The following is a 22,968-nucleotide window of genomic DNA, read 5'->3' as shown; positions in this document are numbered from 1 at the left end:
TAAAGAGGAAATATTTAAATTTAATATCTAGAAGAAGCTTTATGGAACTGACTTTTTGGCCATGCTGAGTAATCTTGCTAAAGAGGCTACCTTGTTTTACAGCTTTAAATCTACTTTGGACTGAATATTAGCAATTATCCCATGGGGAACAATCCTGTTTTTTCTGGATGAGCTAATAGGCTTCTTGCGTCTCTAATTTCTATTGTGCTGTGAAGATGTGGATGATTGTTATTAAAGGCTGTGAGAAGCAACTGGCCAGCTCATTGCCAAACTGCTATAATTCATGGGTGTTGTACATGGGCTGCAGTTTGCTTAACATTGCAATCCGTGTCTTCTAAATTGTTTTCATAGAGCTTGGCCAATAAAATTACAGGTTTATTATGTTCATGCAGATCTCTTGTTTAATCAAGAATGCCACACGTGCTGTGAATGCAAAGCTGTTCTTGAGAAGTTTGTGAAACAAATTGGCTTTATTTTCCTTTATGTTTAAATGTAAATACAGTCTTCTTGAATGAAAAGGGCTTATGGCATCTGCAAGTGCTTGCAATAGTTGTTCAGGAGTGCTCTGTGCTATTCTGACTGTGGCATTGCTAATCTGAGGCATCTAAAAAAGCCCGAGATAATTTATTGTCTTCTTTCTTGGTCGGGAGAGGAGGGAAAAGAATGCAGTGGAAATAATTAAAAATCATTATGTATATCTATAAATTATATAATACATATGTATATAATGTATGCATGTGTGTAAAAGGAAAAGTAAAAATAAGAGAATATGAGATTTTGTTGTTTTGTTTTAAGGCATTGCTGGCCTCCAAGAGCTAGGGCTTGTAGACAACCAAAATGCAACAGTCCATGATAACTTGAGCTTGTGATGCAGTGGAGGACACTGGTGCTCTGACAGCTTGGTTTAAAGCTGAGCCCCTGGTGCCTGTTTTAGTGCATCAGTTTTGTAATGAGAGCTGCTCTGGCTGCAGGAGTGTTGTGAGGAGCTTGGAGCTGTTGGAATCAGTCTTGTGCTGGTGCAGTCACTAAAGAGATCTGTATCAATTTCCATTTGAAAGACTGGACTGGGGAGTATCTTCATTCTTCTGTGTTGTACATGTGAATTTACAACCAGTTACACTGTTCCAATAACTAGGTTTACTGATGATTATCTTTGGAGCTCTTGCTGTCAGTCCTGATGTAAAAAGGACCCAGAGAAATATTTCTGTTTAGGGAGGTGTTTTATAAGAAGTAGTTTGTAGATGATCATGTTAGTGAAAGGACAGTCATAAAACATCAGAGGCAAAAATGAACCTTTGGATTTGTTCTTTAGTCTGTCACAGGTACTAAAAGATGTGCTCACCTTTTCCTATGTGTGCATCCTGCAAGGTAAGACAAAGAATCTGTACAGAGTTGATACACTGACAGATGACACTGACACTATCTACTTGAATCAGCCCTCTGGTCCCCACTGTGCTTCAGCCTCTGGTGATGTTCAGAGCTCTCAGCTTTTGCCAGCTCAACCCTTTCTCATGAAAAGCATGTTGCTCCTATGACTTCATGGTGCTGACAAGGACAAGACCTTGTGGTGTGACTGGTGAGGGAGAGGAGAGGGGATTATTCTGATGGTAATCCAGGGCTCTTGAGGCAGTAAAGAGGAGAAGAAAATTTTTACAGACCTTGCAGAGTGGCCATTACAGATCTTGTTTAGTCAATTTACATTCTTATTTTTAAGAGCCATTCCCTCTTATGTTCCTCAAGGGGCAGAATGATTTTTGGAAGCTTTGAGAAATTTCTGGCACACCACATAAAACATTCCAATGCAGGAATAGTCAGTGGGATTATTGATGCTCTTTAGAGCCCTTCTGCAGTGATGGGTGGTTTTGATATCTCAATGTAAGGTGCAAGATAATCCTATAGCCCATGGATATGAAATTCCCAGAAGGTCATCTGGAGACCCTGCAGAGCTGCAAAGGATTTTCAGAGAACATGAGACTCTGTCTCTTCCCCCTTTTCTACCTCCAGATTTTGGTTCCTAGATGTCCTTCTGATGGTGATGCAGGTACTAGAAGAGCAAAGCACTGAGCCTTCCTTGTCACACATGAGTAAAAAGGCTCTATCTCTTAGACTTTAGCATCCTAGATCTTGATCTTAAAAGTAGTCCCAGTTTAAATGTCAGCAGTCTCAGTTGTCATAACCATGATTCTTATAGGAGATTCTTACAAGATAGTGGCTTGATATGAAGACACAGGCATAGACACGCTTCAATTTCTCTGTCTCCTGGAAGGCATGATTCTTTCAGGTCCATAGAAATAATTTTTTAGATCCCTAAGTAAGGAAAGGAGAGAGATCTCACAAAGTCAAACCTTCTGGAAGTTTTCTGTTGAAGTGAGGGTTGCAGACTGGAGCCAGTAGGTGTCTGACCAACTGTCTCTGGGCCTCAACCAATTGTAAAAGGATTCCAAATGTTGATAGAGCTTGTGGATTTCTGCAAAGGTGATTTGCCTCTTTTCTCTTATACGATCTGTGTACATAATGTAGAGCTGAACTTCTGAGTTTCCTACTTTTACAGCTTGAAATTCTCAACCATAATGTTGCATTAAAGGAGATTGGAATTCAAGTTCCTCTATTTTTCTCAGCTTTTTTTTTTTTTATAAGTAACAGAACACTTAAGTCTGTAAGAAAAATTGCCCTTGACAGCTTCAACTGTGCTGCTCCACATCTCCCCATGCAGGCATTAGCACAAGGTATTTCTAAAGTGGGAAAAACCCATTTGCTTTCTTACTAAGGTCAAAACCAGATGAATGGATTTTTTTCTTAAACACATTCTATCCCCCCTTTGAGCTATTGGACTGACACTAAAAATTGCAATTGTATTGTGGATCCTCAAAGATTCCTTCATTTTCTCCCACCCCACCATGAGCTGGTGCCAGTCTTTCACAGGAGAATTTTGTGAGAGCAGGATGGGGGGGGGGGAAATTTATTAAAAGTTTTAGTGCTGAGACAGAGGAGGATGTTATATCTGGCTGGCTCAATGTGGTGGATGTCCACAGAGGAATCATTCCCAGCTCACATTCTGGAAATACCTAGTGAGAGAGGTTTCATGTAAGTCTGCTTGGTTAGGCCCTCCAAAGGAGATAGGGCAAGGGGTGCTTGGAATGAGCAAGAGCTGCTCTGCACAGGAGCAAAGAAAGGAAATTGCCCGGACAGAGTGTGTTTTCACAGAAACATATGCAAATTCACAGATGAAAATAATTTGGTTTACTGTTTAATGATACAAGATAATATAGTAAAAGATACAAGAAAATAATAGTAAAAAGCTACTTATACCATAAGTAGTTCAGCCATTGTAATGATGATGAAATGTGTGCACATGAGAAATACAGAATAAAAATAAAAACAATAAAGGTGATTAAAATAATGAGTAAAGATTATTTCAAAGGAATATGAGTAGGAAAAGGGGCTTCTAGGGCAGAGTCTGACCTTACCATAGTCGAGCCACTAAGTTTTAAAGTAGATTTTGTTGCCTGGAGATGAGAACTGCATAAACAGAAGTTCAAGGTCAGGAGAGTGCAGTTAATTGGACAGACCACGTTTTTATTACCTTAATATATAGGATAATCAGATCATTTAATTTTTTTTTAATCTATAATAATGTAAAAATATGTTAATTGGCTATTTAGCACTCAAACTCTTGCTTCTGACCTTTTGTCTGTCAAAAGCCCTGACTTGTGCTTGTCTCTTACCTCAGGCACTGTCCTATTCTGTGTGTCCCACTCAGCCTGACTGACCCAAGGTGACTGTGATACTTACTCATATAATCTAAATGATCACTTTTATTTTTTTTCTTGTTCTTCCTGTGATGATTCTCATATTTCACCTTCCCTGTTTAATTATAAGTACTCTATGTATGCATATTTAAGACGTTGTGATTACATAATGAATTCGTACAGTTGTTCAAAGTGGGTTCTCATGTGTGATGGAAAATCTCATTACTGGATGTTGATAGTTGCAGAACCATAACTCGAACAAGTTGTGCATTTTGCCCTTTTTCCCTCTGTGCTACACTTGACATTTGGCAAACTGCAACAATCCCTCTTTCCCTGGGCTGCTGTGAGGAAGGAAAGGAGCCAAAGTCTGAGGTGCTTGGATTTGCAGGAGTGGAAGGTCTTTTAACTGGCCACTAAAAACAGATGGAAGGATTTATCTCCCAACAGGTACTTTGTTTTCTTCCATGGTAACATCTGTAAAACTCCAACTCTTGGGCTGGTTTTCCTGTGCTAGCAGTGAGGCTTTTTCACATGAAGTAAGCCTTTGTAGGCATGAGGCTAGAGTGGACTTTAACAGGATATCTACTCCATCCTCTGTCCCTGGGGAGAGGGAGAGTCTCTTGCCCGTGCACTGATCAATAACAACTGTTTGAGATGCTAATTGGAATCTGAAGAAGATCACTCATTTTTATATATGTACATACGCAGGGGAGAGGTGAGAGGGGCATATGTGTGAGAGGAGTGAGAGTTCCTGAGTAGAACCTGGAGTCCAAAATGGAGCAGCTATAAGCAGCCTGAATTTTCTTGAAAAATTACCTTTATGAGAACTTTTTTTCCCCTCTTCCTTTCAGAAATGCCTCAGACAGAAAATTTCCCACATAGTTTAGCTTCTTTTATAGAACCAGATACTCCTGCCTTCAAGAAAAACCCTTTCCTGTCCTGGCACTTGATATGATCTCAAAGGGCTATGTTCCCTTACTTTTTTTTTTTTTTTTTTTTTTTAATTAAATTGAGAAATGGAGAAATGTCCTCTGAAAGTAGTGTACCCATACTTGGAGTTCATGTCACTCCTTCTTTCCAGGTCTCCCAATGTCAGAAGCTTTAAATGGCCCTTCAGCAGAAATATGACTGACTCCACAGAGATAAATTGCTGCACAAAATCTGCTGCTTTGTGGATGGTATCAGGAGATAATTGGAATAAGAACTGAGCCAGCAAAGTATCTGGGGCCTTTTTTCATTTTCTTCTTGAACTTGGAGGTGTGCACACAGCAGCTTTAAAAGGAAGACAGAGAAGGGACAAAAGATAAAATTAAAGTTTCCAAGGCTTTAGAGGGGGGCTTCTTAGCAAGGAGGAAGAACTGGGATATGTGATCTAGTGTGGGTTGCTGAATCAATATAAATAATGAGTTCTTTGCTATCACCTCTTATAAGGTATGATAGGGGACCCTTAAATCATATCACTACCTGACAGGAGAGATTGTATTTATGTTAAACTGAGTTACACAGAGATAAAACTCAGCCCTCTGTTATTTTAAGCAATCTAGATGTCTTTTCTGGTGGGAATGTGTATTTATGTGCAGAAAAACCATCCTGAAAAGCTAGGAAAAATTCTGTAGGGCAAAACTGTGCCTTGTCAGGGGGGTGGACAAAGATAATCTGGGGAGTATTTTCTATCTCTGACTTCTCTGACTAATGCTACTCACAAGCTGCTGATAGTGTTAGTGTGTCCACCCTCCCTTCCAGTGTGTTTATTCCTAATTACCACACCTTTTCCAGATACTCTCTCCTGATTCTGTGTGGCTGATAATTGCTTTTATGTTACACAGACATAGACACAGATGCACAGGAGTGTGTGCACTCTCCTGCAGCCTCTGGGACAGGATCCAGCTGCTCTTTAAGGACTGCTGTAGGCATCTCATTTATTTCTTTATTAAGGAGGTTTTGCACAATTGTAATCAGAGTTACATTTTGTGTAAGGTAAGCATGTGGATATGCAGGAGATATACTTGCTGAAACTGAGGCAGGATTTGCCAATTTTATTTCTCACTCTCTTGGAAAAAATGTTGCATGAGAGATATTGCCCAATTTTTAATGTGTAGTGGAGATGAAAGAGGCTTGTGGCTGACTTGCAGCCACTATACAGCTAGTGGCTGTGAAAACCCTCTCTTTGGTTGATAATTGGAATGTCTGCCTTGGGAGGAGGAAAATCAGACTCCTTTTCCCACATTGTTGTAAAACATTATAGTCCAATTCCTTTTCTGAGTCCAGGAGTCATTAGTCATTGCCTTGCTGGTGGGGTTATTCAGCTGCATTCACTGCCACAGCAAGGATTTGTATGTGCAAGGCATCTCTGAACATATCCTAAATTACAGCCCCTGCACAAAAATGCCTAAAACTAAAAGCATGAAAGACTCTGTCAGATTCAATTAAAAACACTTTCTAGATTTGTGAGAGGCCAGTAAGGTATATCCATGACTCTGGAAGAGGTGTCTCTCTGTGTTTATGCTGGTGGGTGCTGTTTCTTTGACAGACTGGCTTGCCCTTGAATTGCCAAGGCATCCAAGGGAACCAGCACACAAAATTCCTGCTCTGCTTTTGCTTGTAAAGGGACAGGAAGAGAGAGTTGGGCTTTCCAGATCTGGCTATTTCTGCAAGGCACTGTAGTGGGTTTAGTTCTCGGTTGTTTTTTTTCTTTTTTTGCACCCTCAGATTCTGTTCATTCAGTGCAAGTCCTGTAAATGGGAATTTCACACTGCTACTTACATCTGGAAGGTGCTTTTGTGAAGATAATGTGATCTGTCTCCAGCTGTGCCAGTGGGAAGACTTCTGCTCTGGCTCCAGCCCATTGTGGTGCCTGATTTATATTGAAAGGGAGGAGGGCAGGGGACAGAAGGAGCCTGCTGTGGCAGTTTTCCCACTGGAAAGTGATAAGCAACACAGGGAAAGCAGGATTAAAGGCAAATATCCTCCTTTTAGTTACTGGTTCTTGTTTTGAGGACAAATTTGACAGTCTCAGCTGTTTGGAGATCACAAGTTCACTGAAACATGTTTTGCTTGTGTGTGTGATCTTGGGATTTGTCTCTTTCAATTTCAGAGGGCTCTTTTGTCTGCACTGCCTGAAGCCACCCACAGATCATTTTTGTCTCTCCAGAGATTAAAAAAAAAGAAAGAAAAAAAAAGAAAAAAAGTAAGGAAAAGTCCTTTGCTGCAAGCTTAGTTGGCAAAGCTTTACTCTTACAGAAGTGCTACTCTGATTTCCAGGGGCAGGATTTGGCCTGTGCTTGTTGTCAGCACCTCTGCTGTTTTTTTATTGTGTCTTAGGATGTGCTATTCATTACTTCCTATTATCTGGAGATAAGTTTTCTTCAGCTATGCTCACCAGGCTAAGGAAAAAAGGGGAGATTGGTGTTTAAGGTGTATGTATTCCTTTTTAGCTAATCATTCTCTTACTCTGGGTGAACTCAGATTGGTGTTTTTTCTTCCAGATGATGCCTCTTACCTTAAATTATCAAAATGTGCTGAACTGGATTCTTTCAGCTATGCTGAATTCCTCGATGGACTCTTTTTCAGAATAAAGTAGTCTTTGACTTTTCATATGGATTTGCAAAGTGGATTGAACCAAACTCTTAAAAGTTTATTTGGAATCTTCTTTTTGAGTGTTCCCATGTAGAGAAACACTTAAAATTTCACTTAACCTCTCTTTGCCTCCTCATCAGTAAAACAAAGATGCTATTACTTGCCTTGTTTCATAGTGGTGATGCTTGCAGAATCTGTTAACACCTGTGGAATTTAAATTCCTCTCCTGGGAGCTTTGTAATAGTTCTATATGCTTCTCTCAACTGGTGATGGCACTCTTGGGTATTGGCAACTGCACTCAGACCTCCAGTGGAAATGAGGATGGTGATGTTGCATAGTGTGATCACTCACATGCACACATAGATTTTTGAGGCTGTATTTCTGTGAAGAGATTTTGATGAGACCAGGATTATTTAGTGATTATTTTTGAGAATCATGCTACCCTGACCCAGGAAAACACTAGTACTGGAATAATTTTCCTCAGAGCAGCCTGTGCCATGCTGTGTTTTGAATTCTAGCTTAAAGCAGTGCTGATAGCACATCAGTGTTTTAGGTGTAGCTGAACAGAGCTTCTCAGTGCCAGGTTTTCTGTGCCCACCCAAGGAGGAGGTCAGAAAGGTGTTGTGTTCCATAGAATATCATCCTCAGCAATAGTAACTGTGTTCTAAGACTCATTTTACATTGGTCTGTTGGGGAGGACAGTCAATGATTTGCCCTATATCACTTGTTTGTTTATTTATAGTTTCTTCCCTTTCCTTGACAAATGGCCATGCCTTTGTCAGGAATTACAAGTTTTTTTTCACTTTTGCTTTTCTGGCTTTGTCCTCCATCAACCTGGGGTGGGGACAGAGTCAGTTCTGGGTTGGTGCTTAGTTCCTGCTTGGGGTCAGCCTACCACAGTTTCCACTTAAACACAAATATAGATTAAACTTTTAAATTGTCCTTTCCCCATCTTTTGAGTGTTTGTTTGGGAAAAATTAGGCTGGTATTGGTGGCTTTTGACAGAATGAGCTTTGAATGAAGTGATTGCATGAAAGAGTGCATTAGAAATTCATGCTCATGAATGTGCATGCCCATGTGCTTGCCAGTCAGTCCAGCTTTAGTTAATAATCTTGTGCCTTGAAAACCACCCACCACCACCAAAAAAAAAACCCAAAACAAACAAACAAACCCCACAAAAAATCCCAAATAAGAAAACATCAAGGACCTACAAATATAAGTGCTGCTGGTGTTTAAGTCCCAGAGCATTTTAAGCCAATTTGTCTTTGGCTGTGAGCATTTTTACTGACACTGGTTCCCACTATCCTGTGGTTGCTCACATTTGAAATTTACTTCTTGGGTGCTGTAGCTCTCATATGGATTGGGGAATGGCAGATGGAAATTGCAGACAAGCTTCCTGTGCTTGGCTTGGAGGGTAGAAAATGTTGCAAGCATCATGGAAATATCTCTGTGGGCAGGAGACAGAGACCCCAGCGTGCCAGAGCAAGTGAGTGGAGAGCTCTCATTTTTCACATGTAAATTTGTCTGCCCTCTTTCTGCTGTGCTCTGTGCTGCCTACTGCTCATCCCTGTACTCTTTATTAATTACACTTGGCAAATATGTGCTCAGGGCTACTGATGAGTTGTGTTAATCTCTGTGCTGATACAGCAGGATCACTCAGAGAAGAGATGTCTCCTGAAGTGAATCAGAGCTGTCCTTTCAGATGTCTGTCTGACACCTACTTTGGCTGCTATGCTCTTCTTCACTGCCCTCTCTTGTCTCTAATATGAATGTCCCCTCACACAGGAGTGCAGGGTCTCCACACAGCCTTGGTGTGGTGCTTTTCACTTGTTCTGAAGTTCATTGTCAACCTGCTGAAGGAACTGCAGTGTCTTTGCACTCTTAATTTGTGGGAAACAGGTATTATATATTCCACTCTGAGGTATATGCAAAGTACTTTGCCAGTTTAGAATTGGCAAGATCTAGAGCTGGGTTTAATGACCTGAGGTAATTTTCTTCGTAGTAAAATTTTATTGGCATGGAAGATTGTTACACCACCAAACACTCTGAAAAGCTTCTGAGTCCTTTTGTGATTTGTGGGCTTGGGGATTGCTGATAATTGACTGAACAATAGGGATTCCTTCGAATGTGTTTTTGAGATGGAATGAAATGTGGGCTAATGTTCCTGGTTGTAATTTTTCTGCTTTCATCCCAGCCAAGGTGGGTTAAGACTCAAGGCTGCTGAATTGGGCAGTTTTGGACACTTGCTGTCTCTTAATTTAAAGAAGTGGTCCATCACATTAAATCTGGATTTAGTGGTTTAGTATGCTATAGAGCATTGTGTCAGGATTCCTCTGTGCCAGAGGCTCTTAATCTGTATTGAAGTATAGACCATTGAAGGTAAATGATTGACAAGTGTTGGCATTTTTTTATATAAGCCTTAAAGCAGGCTATTTAGTAGACAGTGAAAACAACTCCAACCTATATGCAATGTGGAGATGCATGTGTGAAAAATAAAGCACATAAGAAAATTCTTGTGGAACTGGAACAGCACTTCTTTCCAAAGAAAATATATTTTTTCTGATTATCCTTTCTCCATTCCCATTTCTGTCTACAAAACCAAAACAATTTGTTAAATTATTCAGGTCATTAAGTTTCGTGTAAGCTCAGCTTGAAATTGCATTTTCTGGAGGGATTGTATTGCCTTAAGGGAGCTGTAATTCAGCCTCCCTATTTCCACATTCTGTCCTGCAGACTCTTCCCCTGTTTTTTCATTCTCAACCAGCTGAGCTGCTTGGTGTCTCAAGGGACACCTGCCCTGGGGTGTCCTGGGAAACACAGTGTAGTGTGTGGAGCCTAGCCTGCAGGAGATGAGGAAATTTCATATCTGAGCTGCATTTCCTGGAGTGAAAAGTACGTTCCCATTGCAAAATGCAGTTTAACATTGAGCTGACTTAGAATTAATTTTGGAAAGATTGGTTTGATGAATAGAAACAGCTTAATTTGGCACTATAAAGGTGTTTTCTTTATTTTGATTAAATAATGCCTAAGTGTAAGTTTTTGCTGTTTCTGAATTGTTTGGAACTTAAGAAGTTTGTATTTATTTTCCCTAGAGCAAAATGTTTTAATTTATGTTGCAGAGTGGGCATTTTCTATGGGGTGGCAATTCCAGATTTCTCTCAGTTCAGGGGAAGAAAATGTTTTTGTTTTGAAATAGTGCCTTAATTGTAAAACCTCCAGTTTTCAGTAGAATTCAGCTTGTAAAAAGAAAAACATCAAGATTTTCATGCAAAATTACACTGTCGTGGAAAAAAAAGTAATTTGTTAGTGTTCACAAAAACAAGATGAGCCTCTTTGACTACAAAGCAGAAATTGGAATTAAATGTCTCAGCCTGAGTCAAGGAAGGTCTTTCCCTTTCAAATTTTTCTTTTTCCTGTCGGAATTCAGTTTTGGAAAACGCACTATTTTGTTCCATCCTTTTTCGACTAAAGCATTCAAACAACACAATGTCAGAAAATCTGGTACTTTCCCACATCTGCCCCTGCCTCATGTTTCTTCTCAGCATGGCTGGGGCAGCCTGTTGGTGCCTCAGAATATCCTCTGGAAGGGTTTGATGTTTCCTCTGCAGAGCTGTGTCAAACACAGCCCATGAAACAGCTCAGGATCCAGCCCTGCCTCTCAGGCTCTCGTCTGTGTCTCAGCCCCGTGGTGGTCCCTGAGCAGCTGAGTTTGCTCTGTGGCAGTGTGTAGGGAAAAAGTGCTTTTGCAGCTTTTCTTGAGAAGGTTGTGTCTTCAGACTCTCAGATCCTCTCTGGTTTTCAGACTCCCAAACCCTTACAAGAGTGGTCTTTATTGAATCTAGGGTGTTTTTTCTCAAAAGTAAGTGAGAGCAGAGTGGAAGCTGCCTGGGTTAGTGGTGTGGGAATGTTGCCTGTCCTGGGCTCATCTGGTGAGTGATTTTAGGGACAGGTTGCTGTAGGTGTTACCACTGCCTCAGGAAACTCCTGCTATTTCCTGGGACTGCGTGTAAGACACTGCTCAAGGGATGCTTGTGCTTTCCATGCATCACCAAGTAGAGATGGATGTTAGTCAGTCATCCCGGGCAAAAATCCAGAAAAGTCATACTAAACAACATGCCTTTACTATGAATTTATACCCAGAAGCTGAGTAGCATTCAGCCCACTTCTGTAAAGCTGCTGTTATCCTGGGATTTGCAGGGTGATAATAGATAAGTGATGTATTCAAAAATATAGGGCATAGGAGATCTGGGGAGAGAGACAAAGAGCTGGGAGAGTATGGATGCTGCCTTTAGTTTTAATTGCAATTTAGGGTAGCAATAAGGTAGAATCTGTTGAAATTTGATCAAGACACAGAGATTTTATTTACAATGTTTAGGAATAAATCCAGGATCCACTGAACTCAGCTGTCTTCAATGTGCTTAGACTTTGAAACTCAAAATCTTTGTGAAACCTCACCCCGGCTGTGAGCAATACGAGGGGTCCAATTTCAGACAGGGCAGGGCTTGTGCCATAGTGCTTGGCTTCCTAGAGAGCCTTGAGAGGAGTGCTGGCTGAGTGCCTGTGGGATTGTAGGGAACATCCTAGAAATGTCATTCTCATTGGGTTTTAGCTGGGAGAAGGCTGCCCTGCTGGGTGTGAGGGGTGGAGGCACACAAACCATCCAAAGCTTGGTTGCTGCAGCTTGCAGCTGGTTCTTCCCCCTTTGTATGGGAAGATGTGTGCAGGGTTTAGGCTGCATTAAAAAGGATGTTGGCCTTATTTCCCCAAAGGGTAGTGTTGGTTTCAGCTGACATGGACTTGCATATGCTGACTCAAATCTGCCTGGCAGGTTTCTTTTCACACCCTGCTGGAAGCAGCTTGGCTATTATCTTCTTCCTAAAGGTCTCTGCATTGGGAAATAAAGGGAAAAATGCAATAGGGGACGGTAAAAGTGAATCAAGGAGAGGGAGGAATGCTTGGAGCATCTATTCTGAAGTCATTAAGATGGGCACTGAGTGCATAGTCACGTACCAAGGTCCCTTACAATTTGAACAGGTTTTTTCCTGGTATTATGCTGACAGTAAACGAGTGCTGCAGCAGCTGTGATATTGATTAATCCTTTGGCATTTTTCTGCAAAGCTTTAAACTTTGCTCTCTCTCACAGCTGGAGCAGATGTGAGAGAAGCTGGCCTGGGCTTGAATCCTGCAAGGAGGAAATGATGCTGAAATGTTAAAATGATGCAAAACAAAAATGAAGAGGTGCCCTGGAGCTCTGCCTTGAGGCTGGTCCTGTAGAATCCAAAGGAATGAACTGTATGACATCAGTTATGCTAAAAAAGCAAGGAGCAGATTCTCAAATGCTCTTACCTTCCCTCTATTCCCTCAGCCCACGTGAGCCTGGGAGCTTGCACAGAGGCTCCCAAGCTATCAGAATGCATAAATGCCTTTCTGGAGAGAAGGACATTGGGCAATGTAGCTTGTAGCTAGGAGGATTCCATTTGCCTGTGAAATCTCAGGTCACAGCACCAGGTAGATCAGAGGGAAAGTGTATTCCTCTGTGGTCCGCCCTGTACTGCTCAACTCCCTCTCCACCAGCCTCAGTTTTGCAGGGGCATGACTCAGGAGTGTTTTCTCCGGTAAGTCAGTGAGTCCTGGAGCCTCTGACGGTCCTTGGGCACTAAAGATGCAAGTGAAGGTCTGTCTTGCTCAGTGCATAAGCAGAATGTCACCCTCTGTGTCCCTCTTACCGCTGTGGGAAGGTGATGGCTTGTAGGAATTCCCATGCTCTGGAGTCAGTGACAGCATATGGAGAACACAAAGCTGACTGTAGGCAAGATGGACTGTTTTGGTGGATGGGGATCTAGATAAAAAAACCAACTTGCTAGTTCTTTCTGTGCAGACTGAATAATTAATGATAAAATGTTGAGAGACAAAAGAAATTGACTGTAATTTTAGATTGAACTATTGAATTAACAAGGGTGCATTTGATTCCATCCCTGAATTTGAATAACCATAGTTGCAGAGAGGTCAGCTCACAAAGTCTGATTAATTCCTGGTGGCATGTTTTATTTCAAATGCAAAACATTTTGGGATTAAAATAAGTGTTACTGGTTATACAACGCACTAAGCTAATGATTTCCCATTTTATTTTTTAAACCTACTTTATCCTATAATACTGCAACTTTAATGGATAAATGCTCAGCTCTCCTTTAGGTGGTTTCAGATGCCCTGTGTATTGTTACAAAATCTAACATCAACCTTTTTTTTTTCTCCTCTTTTCCCTTTCTCTCTCACTCCCTCCCTTTCCCCTCTCTAGGTGATTCTCATTCTGACAAAGCTCTACGACTTCAACCTGGGGAGTGTAACGGAGAGCTCACTGTGGAGGTAGGTGGAACATGGAAATCACAGCACTGTGTCTGGGGCTGACCCGGGCTGTGGGCATGGGGCAGTGTCTGAGCTCATCACAGGAGGAGCTGGGAAAGAATCTGAGACAAATGGAGCTGCTCTTTGGAAAAGGGATGCAAGATTAGCACACATTCCTTTAATGAAGTGGGGTCTGCAAACAAGAGGGTTTCATCATGTAATGGCACTTCCCTGACATGCAGAGGAGCTTGGTTCCCTTCTCACCTTCGAGTCTCCTTCCTCTCTCTACTGTGAGGCTGGCAATGAGAACACGCTCTATAGATGGGTACACACTTGCTAGAACTGAGTCTGAGAAGGCATAAAACACAGTGTATGACATAATCTTAGCTGATCCTTGTTCCTCACCCCTGTGAGCTAAGATGGTCATCTTGGTGGTGACTGTGTGTTGGGCTGTAAGGAGAGTAGCTGCTGAAGGACTGGAGGTGCCATAGTGTCTTCTCCACTGTGGGTGTACTTGGATGGTGTCACATAGCTACCATGTTCCTAGTCTGGCATGGGAGATGGACTGTCCTGCCCTGGGGAAACAAGTTTCTGGACAGTGTGTGTGTTTGGAAGTGTGTGTCTGCATTTAAAATAAAGAAATAACTTTAAATCCCCTCAGTCCCCAAACTCAGCCCTATAAACAGGTCAGTTCCTTGATGTTTGAAATCACCAAATTGTTTTATCCTGCCTGTGGAGTGGTATGCCTTTAAAAGAATTGCTATCAGGTGTTTTTTACCCTAGGTACATTAAAAAAAGAAAGAAAAAGAAACAAAGGCAGCCAGGGGTGGTGAGACCAAGTGCTTTGTTTTATATTTACCTGGTGTATTATAGCTATTGTGAAACCTGCTCAAGGTGTAGTTGGTGGAATGGTCAGTGCATTGTAGCCTTTGCTTACATGTGAGCCCTTCCTGGCAGATGGTCTCTTGTACTTCTTTCTTCACAGGTGATTTAAAAGCCTCTGTTTAGAGCAGGCTTTGGCCATTTGCTGTAGGTTTATTCCTGTAAATGTATTTAAGGGTTAATTATTCAGTAGAGCTCTTGAAACTTCTCAATTTGAACAGTACTTAAGAAGCCTAATTGCACTGCACCATGGTAATCTGCAAAAGTATAAATAACCATGGAGCTAATAAGAGAGAACAGTCATTTCCACTTACCCTGGTACTTTTCAAGGTATTAATGCCTTAAAAAACTTTTGCCTCTTTACTGTAGCAAGTACAAATGGCACAGTGATTGTACTTTAAATGTAATTGCCAAACAATCTGCCCTGCATAAATAATGTAACAAACAGGCAAACCTTGTCTTTATCCTGGGCTTGCAGCATCACCTGAGCTCTGCAGAAAGGTAATAGCAGCACCCCTTTTTGGAGGCTTCCCAAAGGGATAGAAATGTAATTAATCATCAATACAATTAAAGGCATCCAGCCCTTGGTCAGCTGGGAAAACCCAGGGCTTTGTGGGAGTGTGTTCTGGAACACTCCTGCAGCTGGTCTCAAGTGAAATAGGGGCCAGTGGGGGCCTGGAGATTCAGAGAGCTTGAGAAGTTAGAACTTCTCAGGTTCTTTTGTAAGTCTGTGAGGAAAGCTCAGGGTAAAAGCTAGCAGGTAGATTCCTGGGCTCTAAACCTTATTTTCTGCTTGGAAAATTCAGGAATAAGCCATGTTTTACTTGACAGGAGAGTGTGGAATCTCGGAGAGCATCTATGAGTTTCTCTGCAAAGGACATTGTAGAAATGCAAATAGATACTAAGTGTAAGAAATAAGCCAGAGAAATACTCCTTTTCTTGGGATTTCCTGTTCTGTTTGCACATTCAGGCCCCTGAATCTTTCCATTATTTAAATTGGTGTTTTTCAATTTTCTTTTCGTTTTTGAAACCCTGAAAATTTTAAAAGGAGGATTTGTCTTTGCAGAATGAATGTAAGCCTCCTGACAAGAGGTTTGCTTGCTTTAGATATTTTTTGTAGACTCTCTGAGCCCCCAGAGAGATCACAAACTGAATGCAACTTCAACTGTGTATCAAAAGATGATCTGTACATTTCCAAGGGGTTTGGCTTTTTTTTCCTCTGTTATGGAAATATAACTAAGCCAGGAGCCCTGCCCATCTGAGCTGTGGTGCTGTATGATATCTATCCTGACCACTTGGCAAATACAGTTGCCTTCACAAGAGAGGAATGTGGCTTTTGTGGCAGAGAGCAATGAATTACACAGCAGAGGATGCTGAGATAGAGCAGAGTCCAATGCAATCTCCAAATACCATCTTGCCTCCACCTGCTCCCTGCATCAAAATCTCCTCCTCAGTTCCTCCTGGGTTTATAGCTTGAGAGGCTTCTTTTAATGGAAAACTGAATTGCCATATAAAAAGAATTTCTAATCCCTGCATCTAAATACAAAAACAAGTAAATCAATAGGAAAACATCCTGAATGTAATTAAAAAAGGCAGTGAGAATAACAGAAGAAGAGAGGAGAATTAGAAGTTACATTTGAAAACTGCTCCTGTATCAGGCTGGTATGAGCTTAGACAGGGGAAATTCTAGTCAGCATTTGAATGCAAGAACACAGACATTGCTCTAATATCCAGATTCATGCTTCTGGGGCTCAAACAATCACACAAAAGGTCTTTATTGCTACTGAAGCAGCCAGCCTTGAAGCAGCCAGCTTCAAGGAAAAAACACACACCCACACACCCCCTCTTCCTTGTGAATGCCACATCTCTTCTTCATCACGGGAGATACCTGTCAGTTGCGGTTTAGATTTTTGTTTTTCCCACTGAGTTGAGTGGAGGTGATAATTTTCCTCCTATGAAAGGAAGCTACTTTATTGCTACTTTACTATGCTTGTGATGGTGTGAGTTGTTTATGAATTTCTGGAGAGATGTCTTTTTCATAGGTCAACAAATATAACTGTAAAAATTATTTAAGCTTTTAGAGATGCAAACCCTTCATCAGTTCTCATTGCCTAGTGAATTATCTAACTGTGTAGTAAAGAATCCTGCTTGCTTTAAATTAAAAACTGAATTAAGGGATGGCCATATGCTTTCCATAGAATTTTTTTTCACCCCACTAACACCTCTTCTCCATCAACAAAAGGGAAAAAAAATCCCTTTAAATCTGTAAACTTACATGGTTTTGATTTGAAGTGCTGTTGGAGAACCTCTAATTCCCAGATTCTCTGTAGGCCAGGATCCCTGCATTAAACTTCATTGTCCATGAGGAACTGTAAGCATACAGGAGTGATCTGTATGAAATATGAACTCTCTAAAGAGTAGGTGCCAGGCTCCTCACAGGAATTGTTAAGTTGTACAGTATTGAGATAGGGTTGTGGGAATATTTTGGATAAGTATTTATAGTTGATATTGTACTATTTGAAATGTTTTCAGCTGTTTCAACCAGTGTGTATTGAGCAATTTCTTTCTGCTAGGATAACTGGAATGAAAGGTTTTCCAGTGTTGCCTGCTTTAGTATTCAGGAATGTATTAATTTATTTTATTTATTTGGATTGCAGTAGCTAAAAAGACAGCTTCCATCTCAAGGAAATTCTCAATCTCAGGTGAAGACAGAGAGACAATAGGGTGATGCAGAAGACAGGAGAGGCACAAGTGAGCAAGGAGCTATTTGTGATCAATGCCACAGCCATGACTGCAACACATCAGCTAATTGGGCAGTGGGGAGCAGTTTAGATTTTCTTCCAAAGTGCAAGCACTTGCATGTGTCAGCTCTGAGTCCCTGCCACCATTTTACCCACCTCAGATGGGTCCCCTGGAGTTCCCCTCCTCTGGCTGTTTTCCTGGCTAAATTATCTGATTGTACATAATGCTGGCCCATGCATTAACCCAAAATTGCGACTAAATATTTCTGTTTAAGAGGCTAAAATGCTGATGAAGAAATTTTTATATATATTTTTTTTCCTGTTTATTAACCAAGAAATTATGTCTCCATGGCAGCAGTCAAAAATCCCCAAGCATTTTTTTACTCCTGTGGCTGCTGTGCCTAAAGAGGTTAGTCTGTTGTCTCAGTCTCTTTGTTGAGTTAGAAAAAAACCCTTTCAGCTTTTTTAATAGAGGCAGCTGCAAAATGCAGCAGCTGCAGCCCTAGTTTGGAGCAGAGAGGGGTAAAACCCCCCCATCTTGGTTGCAGGCTGCCTCATGTTGTTCATTGCTGTTTCATTCAGCTCTGTTTGAAATACCAGCGGGCTTCACATTGTTTCCTCCCATGGAATTGCCTCTTAAGCCTCCCACAGTCCCCAGAGACCCTCAGCATGTTCCAGTGTATCTCTAGCATTGCAAAAATTTCCCAGCTCATGCTGATTTCTGTGTCCTAGGTTTGTTTGTGGCATGTAGAGCTGGCTTCATAGGGCTGCTCTAGGTGGGAAAGGGTGAGTGTGGTGTGATGTGAACCTTATCACTCTCTACAACTCCCTGAAAGGTGGCTGTGGTCAGGTGGGGTTTGGTCTCTTTTCCCAGGCAGCAGTGACAGAACCAGAGGACACAGTCTCAAGCTGCACCAAGGGAAAATATAGGTTGGATATTAGGAAAACATTTTTCATGGAAAGAATGATAAAGTTCTGGAATGGCCTTCCCAGGGAGGTGATGGAGTCACCATCTCTGGATGTGTTTAAAAAAGGATTGGATGTGGCACTCAGTGCCATGGTTTAGTTGAGGTGTTAGGGCTGGTTTGGACTCAATGATCTTTAAGGTCTCTTCCAACTCACTGATTCTGTGAATTCTGTGAAGTGCCCTTTTTGGGACCTGAGGCTTAGTCTGGTTGCTCCAGATGTAGCAGCTTCTTAGACTGGTGAGTAAAGAAGTCAGGGATCAGGAGATTCAAAAATCTTGACTCAAATTTCCATATCATCCCCTGTGAAACAAGCTAAACCTGAAATAGGTCATGACAGAGCTTTCTTAAGAGTGTTTCTATGGCAGTGTCAATACAATATTTAGGCTGCATTTTGAATGGTAAATTCTGGTTTGTGCCACAACCTCTTGTTTAGTACTGATTTGGCTCCACTGGGCCATTGCAGTTTTCTTGGAGTTTGCTGTATTGAAATGCAGTCTCCATGACCAGCAGCTGACATCTCCTCTCAGTATTGTCAAATTTGATTACATTTATAATTTTCCACTTTTATGCTGATGACATGCATCTTCTATATGTGCTATTTTCTGGATGATTGTATTCAGGCGTAAAATTAACGGAGCTGATTTTCAAAGTAGTAATGCTTCCCATTATTGCATCTTCTTTGGCACTTTTTAATAATGCTGCAAAGTGCAGAAATCCTGTGCTGATGAGGAGAAGGGGTTCTTGTATCTGCAGTGAGCCTCCATCAGGGCCTTGAGGGAAGGAGCCAGCTGTGTGTGCAGGCACCCTGATCTCTCTTGGATTTGAAAACCAGGGCAACCAAAAGTTTGGCATCTCTACTGTTGCTTTTGGCTAGAATGTATAAATAACTTACCTTAATGATGGTGAGTTTTTTAGGCTATGGGAGCCAGCTATGAAACTCTTTGTGGTTGAGAGCTGTTAGGTGCAGACTATGTTTGCTGAAGAGCCCAGGGGATGGGGAACCACAGCAGATGACCACAGTGTGGGATGGCAGTTGTTCCTCGGGGCTCCCAGCTCCCAGAGCTGCAATCAGTGCACAGCTTCAGCAAAATCCCAGAATTATGCAGTTCTTAACCTCCAGTACTCTTGATGATTAGTTGTTTCCCCACAGTGGGTGGTCCAGTTCAGCCTGGTCCAGTTCATCCTGGCTGGCAGTCATAGATGTCACCTTGGCATGGGAGCCACATTGGAACTCTTTGGGACTTGCGCAGTAACGGCATATTGGCCCAGCTGCTGCCAAATGAAAATGGTGGCCCTTAGTTTAACAGTGTGATTTAAACAAATATTTAATTGTGGATGTCAGGAAATACACTGAAGGGATTGTTCAGATTTGCTTGGGCTGTGTGTAGCTGAATGGGATGAGTCATGGTAATTAAAGAAAAATGAATTTAAGGAGTTGAGCAGAATTAACCATAGGTTTAGCCCTCCTCAAATGCACCAGAGCCCCAGGTAGTGTCCAGAGCATGCAATCTTTGCAGTTAATACTAGAAGGAGATGCTGTCATTACAACAAAGGGATAGTATGAGTTAAAGCTGTTTTAAATGCCCAATAATAAAAATTATTTGGCTTATCCTAAATTCAGGGCTATGCTTTAGGATTAGGCAAAATCAGTAATAGTAATGAAGATAAGACTTCCTTTTTTCAATACTTAATTTTTTAAGTATAAGCTTAAAAAACTTGTAGCGAAGTTTCATTTGTCTCCTTCCCAATGTTTCCCTAACCCTGTTATATCCCACAGGATTTTCCAAAAAGAGAATAATAATGTTCACACCTTTGCTTTCTGGTGGTTCCTTGCTGTAATTGTGTTAATGTTGCCTCGGAGATGGTGGAGACCAAGGAGGCCACTGCAAAATCCTGTAAAAAGTATTATCCCAGCATATGAATCTAAAAGCCTTTGTACATGTCTTGGAGTGGTGTGTGGTTTGAAGTCCCACCTTTGCTTATTAAGATGTCTTAGTTCTCTTGTTTCATGAAGCTCATTTGTCTTTTGTGAGCCAGCCTGCTGACTGGTCCATTTGTTGTGTCTCTTAATTGCTTCATTAGTGACCTTTCTGTGGGGGTGGGATGTCATCAGACAGGGGGCCTTTTGGATTTATTAATTTTTTGTTTGCCAAGAAAGCTCTGAGACTAATTGCCAAGACTTCCCAGAAGATACTAGTTTACAAATTTTAATGACAGTTTTGATTTATTAATGTGCTACCCCCTGCATCTGCTCATCCCTATTCCTTGGTGAAATTCCTACTGAATTGGAGAGAATGAATAAAAACAGAACTGCAGATTGTAATGGTGTTTTGGATAGCCTGCTATTTTAAAAATAAATGCCCATGTTTTTTTATTTATACCTGTGAATCTCTGAAGAGGTAAATGTTGGCCCCAGAGCCTCATTTAGGTGTTGCATGGTGGGAGCACAGGGGTTCATGTTTTCATGTGCAGGTAACACCTGTCTAACCTGTGCTACACATCCCCACTCTGTGCCCCATTCACACAGCTTTTGCAGCTTGAAAACAGGGCTGAAGTTGTTGATGTCCAAAGGTGTGGCTGTGAGAGGACTGGGCTGGTCACTGACAGTGGATGCTGCAGATCTATTTCGGTGGGGAACGTGCACTTTGAATATACCTAGAGAAGTTACATGTTTGTACATATGTGTTGATCTCATAGCTAAAACTGGGATGCTCCTTTTAATAGGCAGACCTGGGAACTTTTGGATACATCTTGTTTTCTGGCTGAATACAGGGAAGCAAAAAGAAAAGGCAATTTATCAAATTCCTAACTTTTTGAAGAAACGTTTTTGGGATGAAAGTGGAATTCAAAAAAGAACGTACAGAGAGAAAAACAAGCTGTGTTTTGCTTTAATTTTCCACGATTCAGGTAAGAGCCCCAGCCATCTCTCCTGAATTATATATATTCTACAAAAGAGCTGCAACAGGAGATACTGAGAATCTCTCCAGGGAGAGACTCATTCTAATCTTATGTGTGGAAGATCCAAGTTCAAGCCCTTGCTCTGAATAAGTATAAAGGGAAATGCTTTTTTATTCCTCAAGTAATTACATTGTGTAACTCATTGCTACAGGATGCTGTGAGGCAGAAATAATAAAAGCATAAATGGATTTCAAAAGGGGACTCAGTGAATTAATGGAGGATATTTCTGCTGGTGGCTGAATAACGTAATAGTGTTTTATAACAATGAAGGAACAGACAAGTCTACAGGTTTTGGATCAGAGTTGCAGAAACATTTTTTTTTTGTCAGCTATTTGTCAGCAAAGAGCTCTCATGCTTTAAGTATTCTAATGGAATTGCTGGGATTGTGCTGGAGATGTGATATTGCACAGTATTTTAGCGGGTTTGGGATCTGGAGATCTTTAAGTCCAGAGAACTGGATGACAGACCCTGGGGAGAAATCATGCTGTCTTTTGTCTCTTTAATACACTTTCCCAAGAATATTCTGTGGCAGATTAACAGGCAACACAAATATTTGTAATTTGGTGTGTCTACTGTGACCATCTTATTCAAACAAGGGATTTGAGTCTTCTGCATCACAGGTGGGATCTCCATCACTTGGTATCTCTTGGATGTTACCACATTTTGTAAGTAAAGGTGTTTCATTGACCTGGAAGTAGTCTTTGAAATTGTAGTTTGAAAAAAACCCAACCCAAAATAAAAAAAAAAAAAAAAGCCCGATCAAAAATATCTTTGGTATAATTTAATTTTAAGCTAGTACTTTTAGATGATCAGCTGGGTCAATGAGCACTTAGACCTGTTCTGATCTCTAGTCATTCCATTCCAGAAAACTAGATAATAAAATAGGAAATTTAGGGAATTTAATGCCAAAAGATATTTCCAGTGTAGATTTATAGGCATTAGTAGCTTCTGAACTAATGTGTGAACTAATGAAATTTGTTTGTGGAAAAAAGTGTTCTAGGAAGCTGGAAGAATATATTTGTCCCTGTGTTCTCAACGAATATATGTTATAATGATTATAGCTTTTCTGTCCTTATTGGTGAATTTCTTTGATTATGGCTCCTGAAGAAAGGAGACATCCTATCTCATCAGCAATGAATTTCGAGCTCTGGTCATGTTCCCAGGCATTCAGTTCTGGGGCTTTGGTGGAGCAGGTCAGAGGAAGCTTTGCCAAGAGCAAATGTGCTTTTGAAGCCTCACTGTCCCTATGAAGTCATCTTGTCAGGGCTGGCAGGTAAAGTGTGTTTGTAGTGCTTTGCCTACTTGTTTAGAAGCAGCAAGGCAGCACTCAGGAGGCAGTCTGTAGCCAAGAACCTGCTGTTGCAGATCCTGTGGGTGTTGTGACTGTTGCTGCATCAGCAGAGCCGCACCTGTTAACAGGAATTGGCTCCTCCATCGCTTCTTTTATCGTTTGGAGCAGCAATTCCACTGCTCTCCTTAAAGAGCTGCTCCTTTTGTTGAGTTATCTAATCTTACATTCTAATGAGATCTGGATGTCGACTGCAAAACTTTTTGCAGGAAGCCACACGTAAAGATGAATTTGTTTTGACCTTACTAATGTCTTTTTCTGATCACTCTTTGCTGTGCAGAGGAGTTTCGTTGGCAGAGATTAGTAGGGAATGCATTCAATGGGAATCTGTGCCAGTAGTAATGAAAACCACATATTAAATTTGCTTATAAATATGCAAATAGATAAGTGAAAAATAAAACTTT

General features: G+C 41.1%; 1 protein-coding gene across 1 annotated transcript in view; it reads left to right on the top strand.

Annotated features, from left to right (window-relative positions):
• SORCS3 (sortilin related VPS10 domain containing receptor 3) overlaps window positions 1-22,968 on the top strand; it is a 266,927-nt gene that overhangs the window by 69,655 nt on the left and 174,304 nt on the right. The window contains exon 2 of the mRNA XM_054637549.2: window positions 13,621-13,688. Within this exon, the coding sequence (XP_054493524.2) occupies window positions 13,621-13,688 (68 nt within the window). The remainder of the gene's footprint in view (window positions 1-13,620; window positions 13,689-22,968) is intronic.

The sequence above is a fragment of the Agelaius phoeniceus genome, chromosome 9 (assembly GCF_051311805.1).
Source record: "Agelaius phoeniceus isolate bAgePho1 chromosome 9, bAgePho1.hap1, whole genome shotgun sequence".
NCBI lineage: Eukaryota > Metazoa > Chordata > Aves > Passeriformes > Icteridae > Agelaius > Agelaius phoeniceus.
Note: the sequence above shows the minus strand (reverse complement) of the source record. Positions and strands in the feature narration are given on the sequence as shown.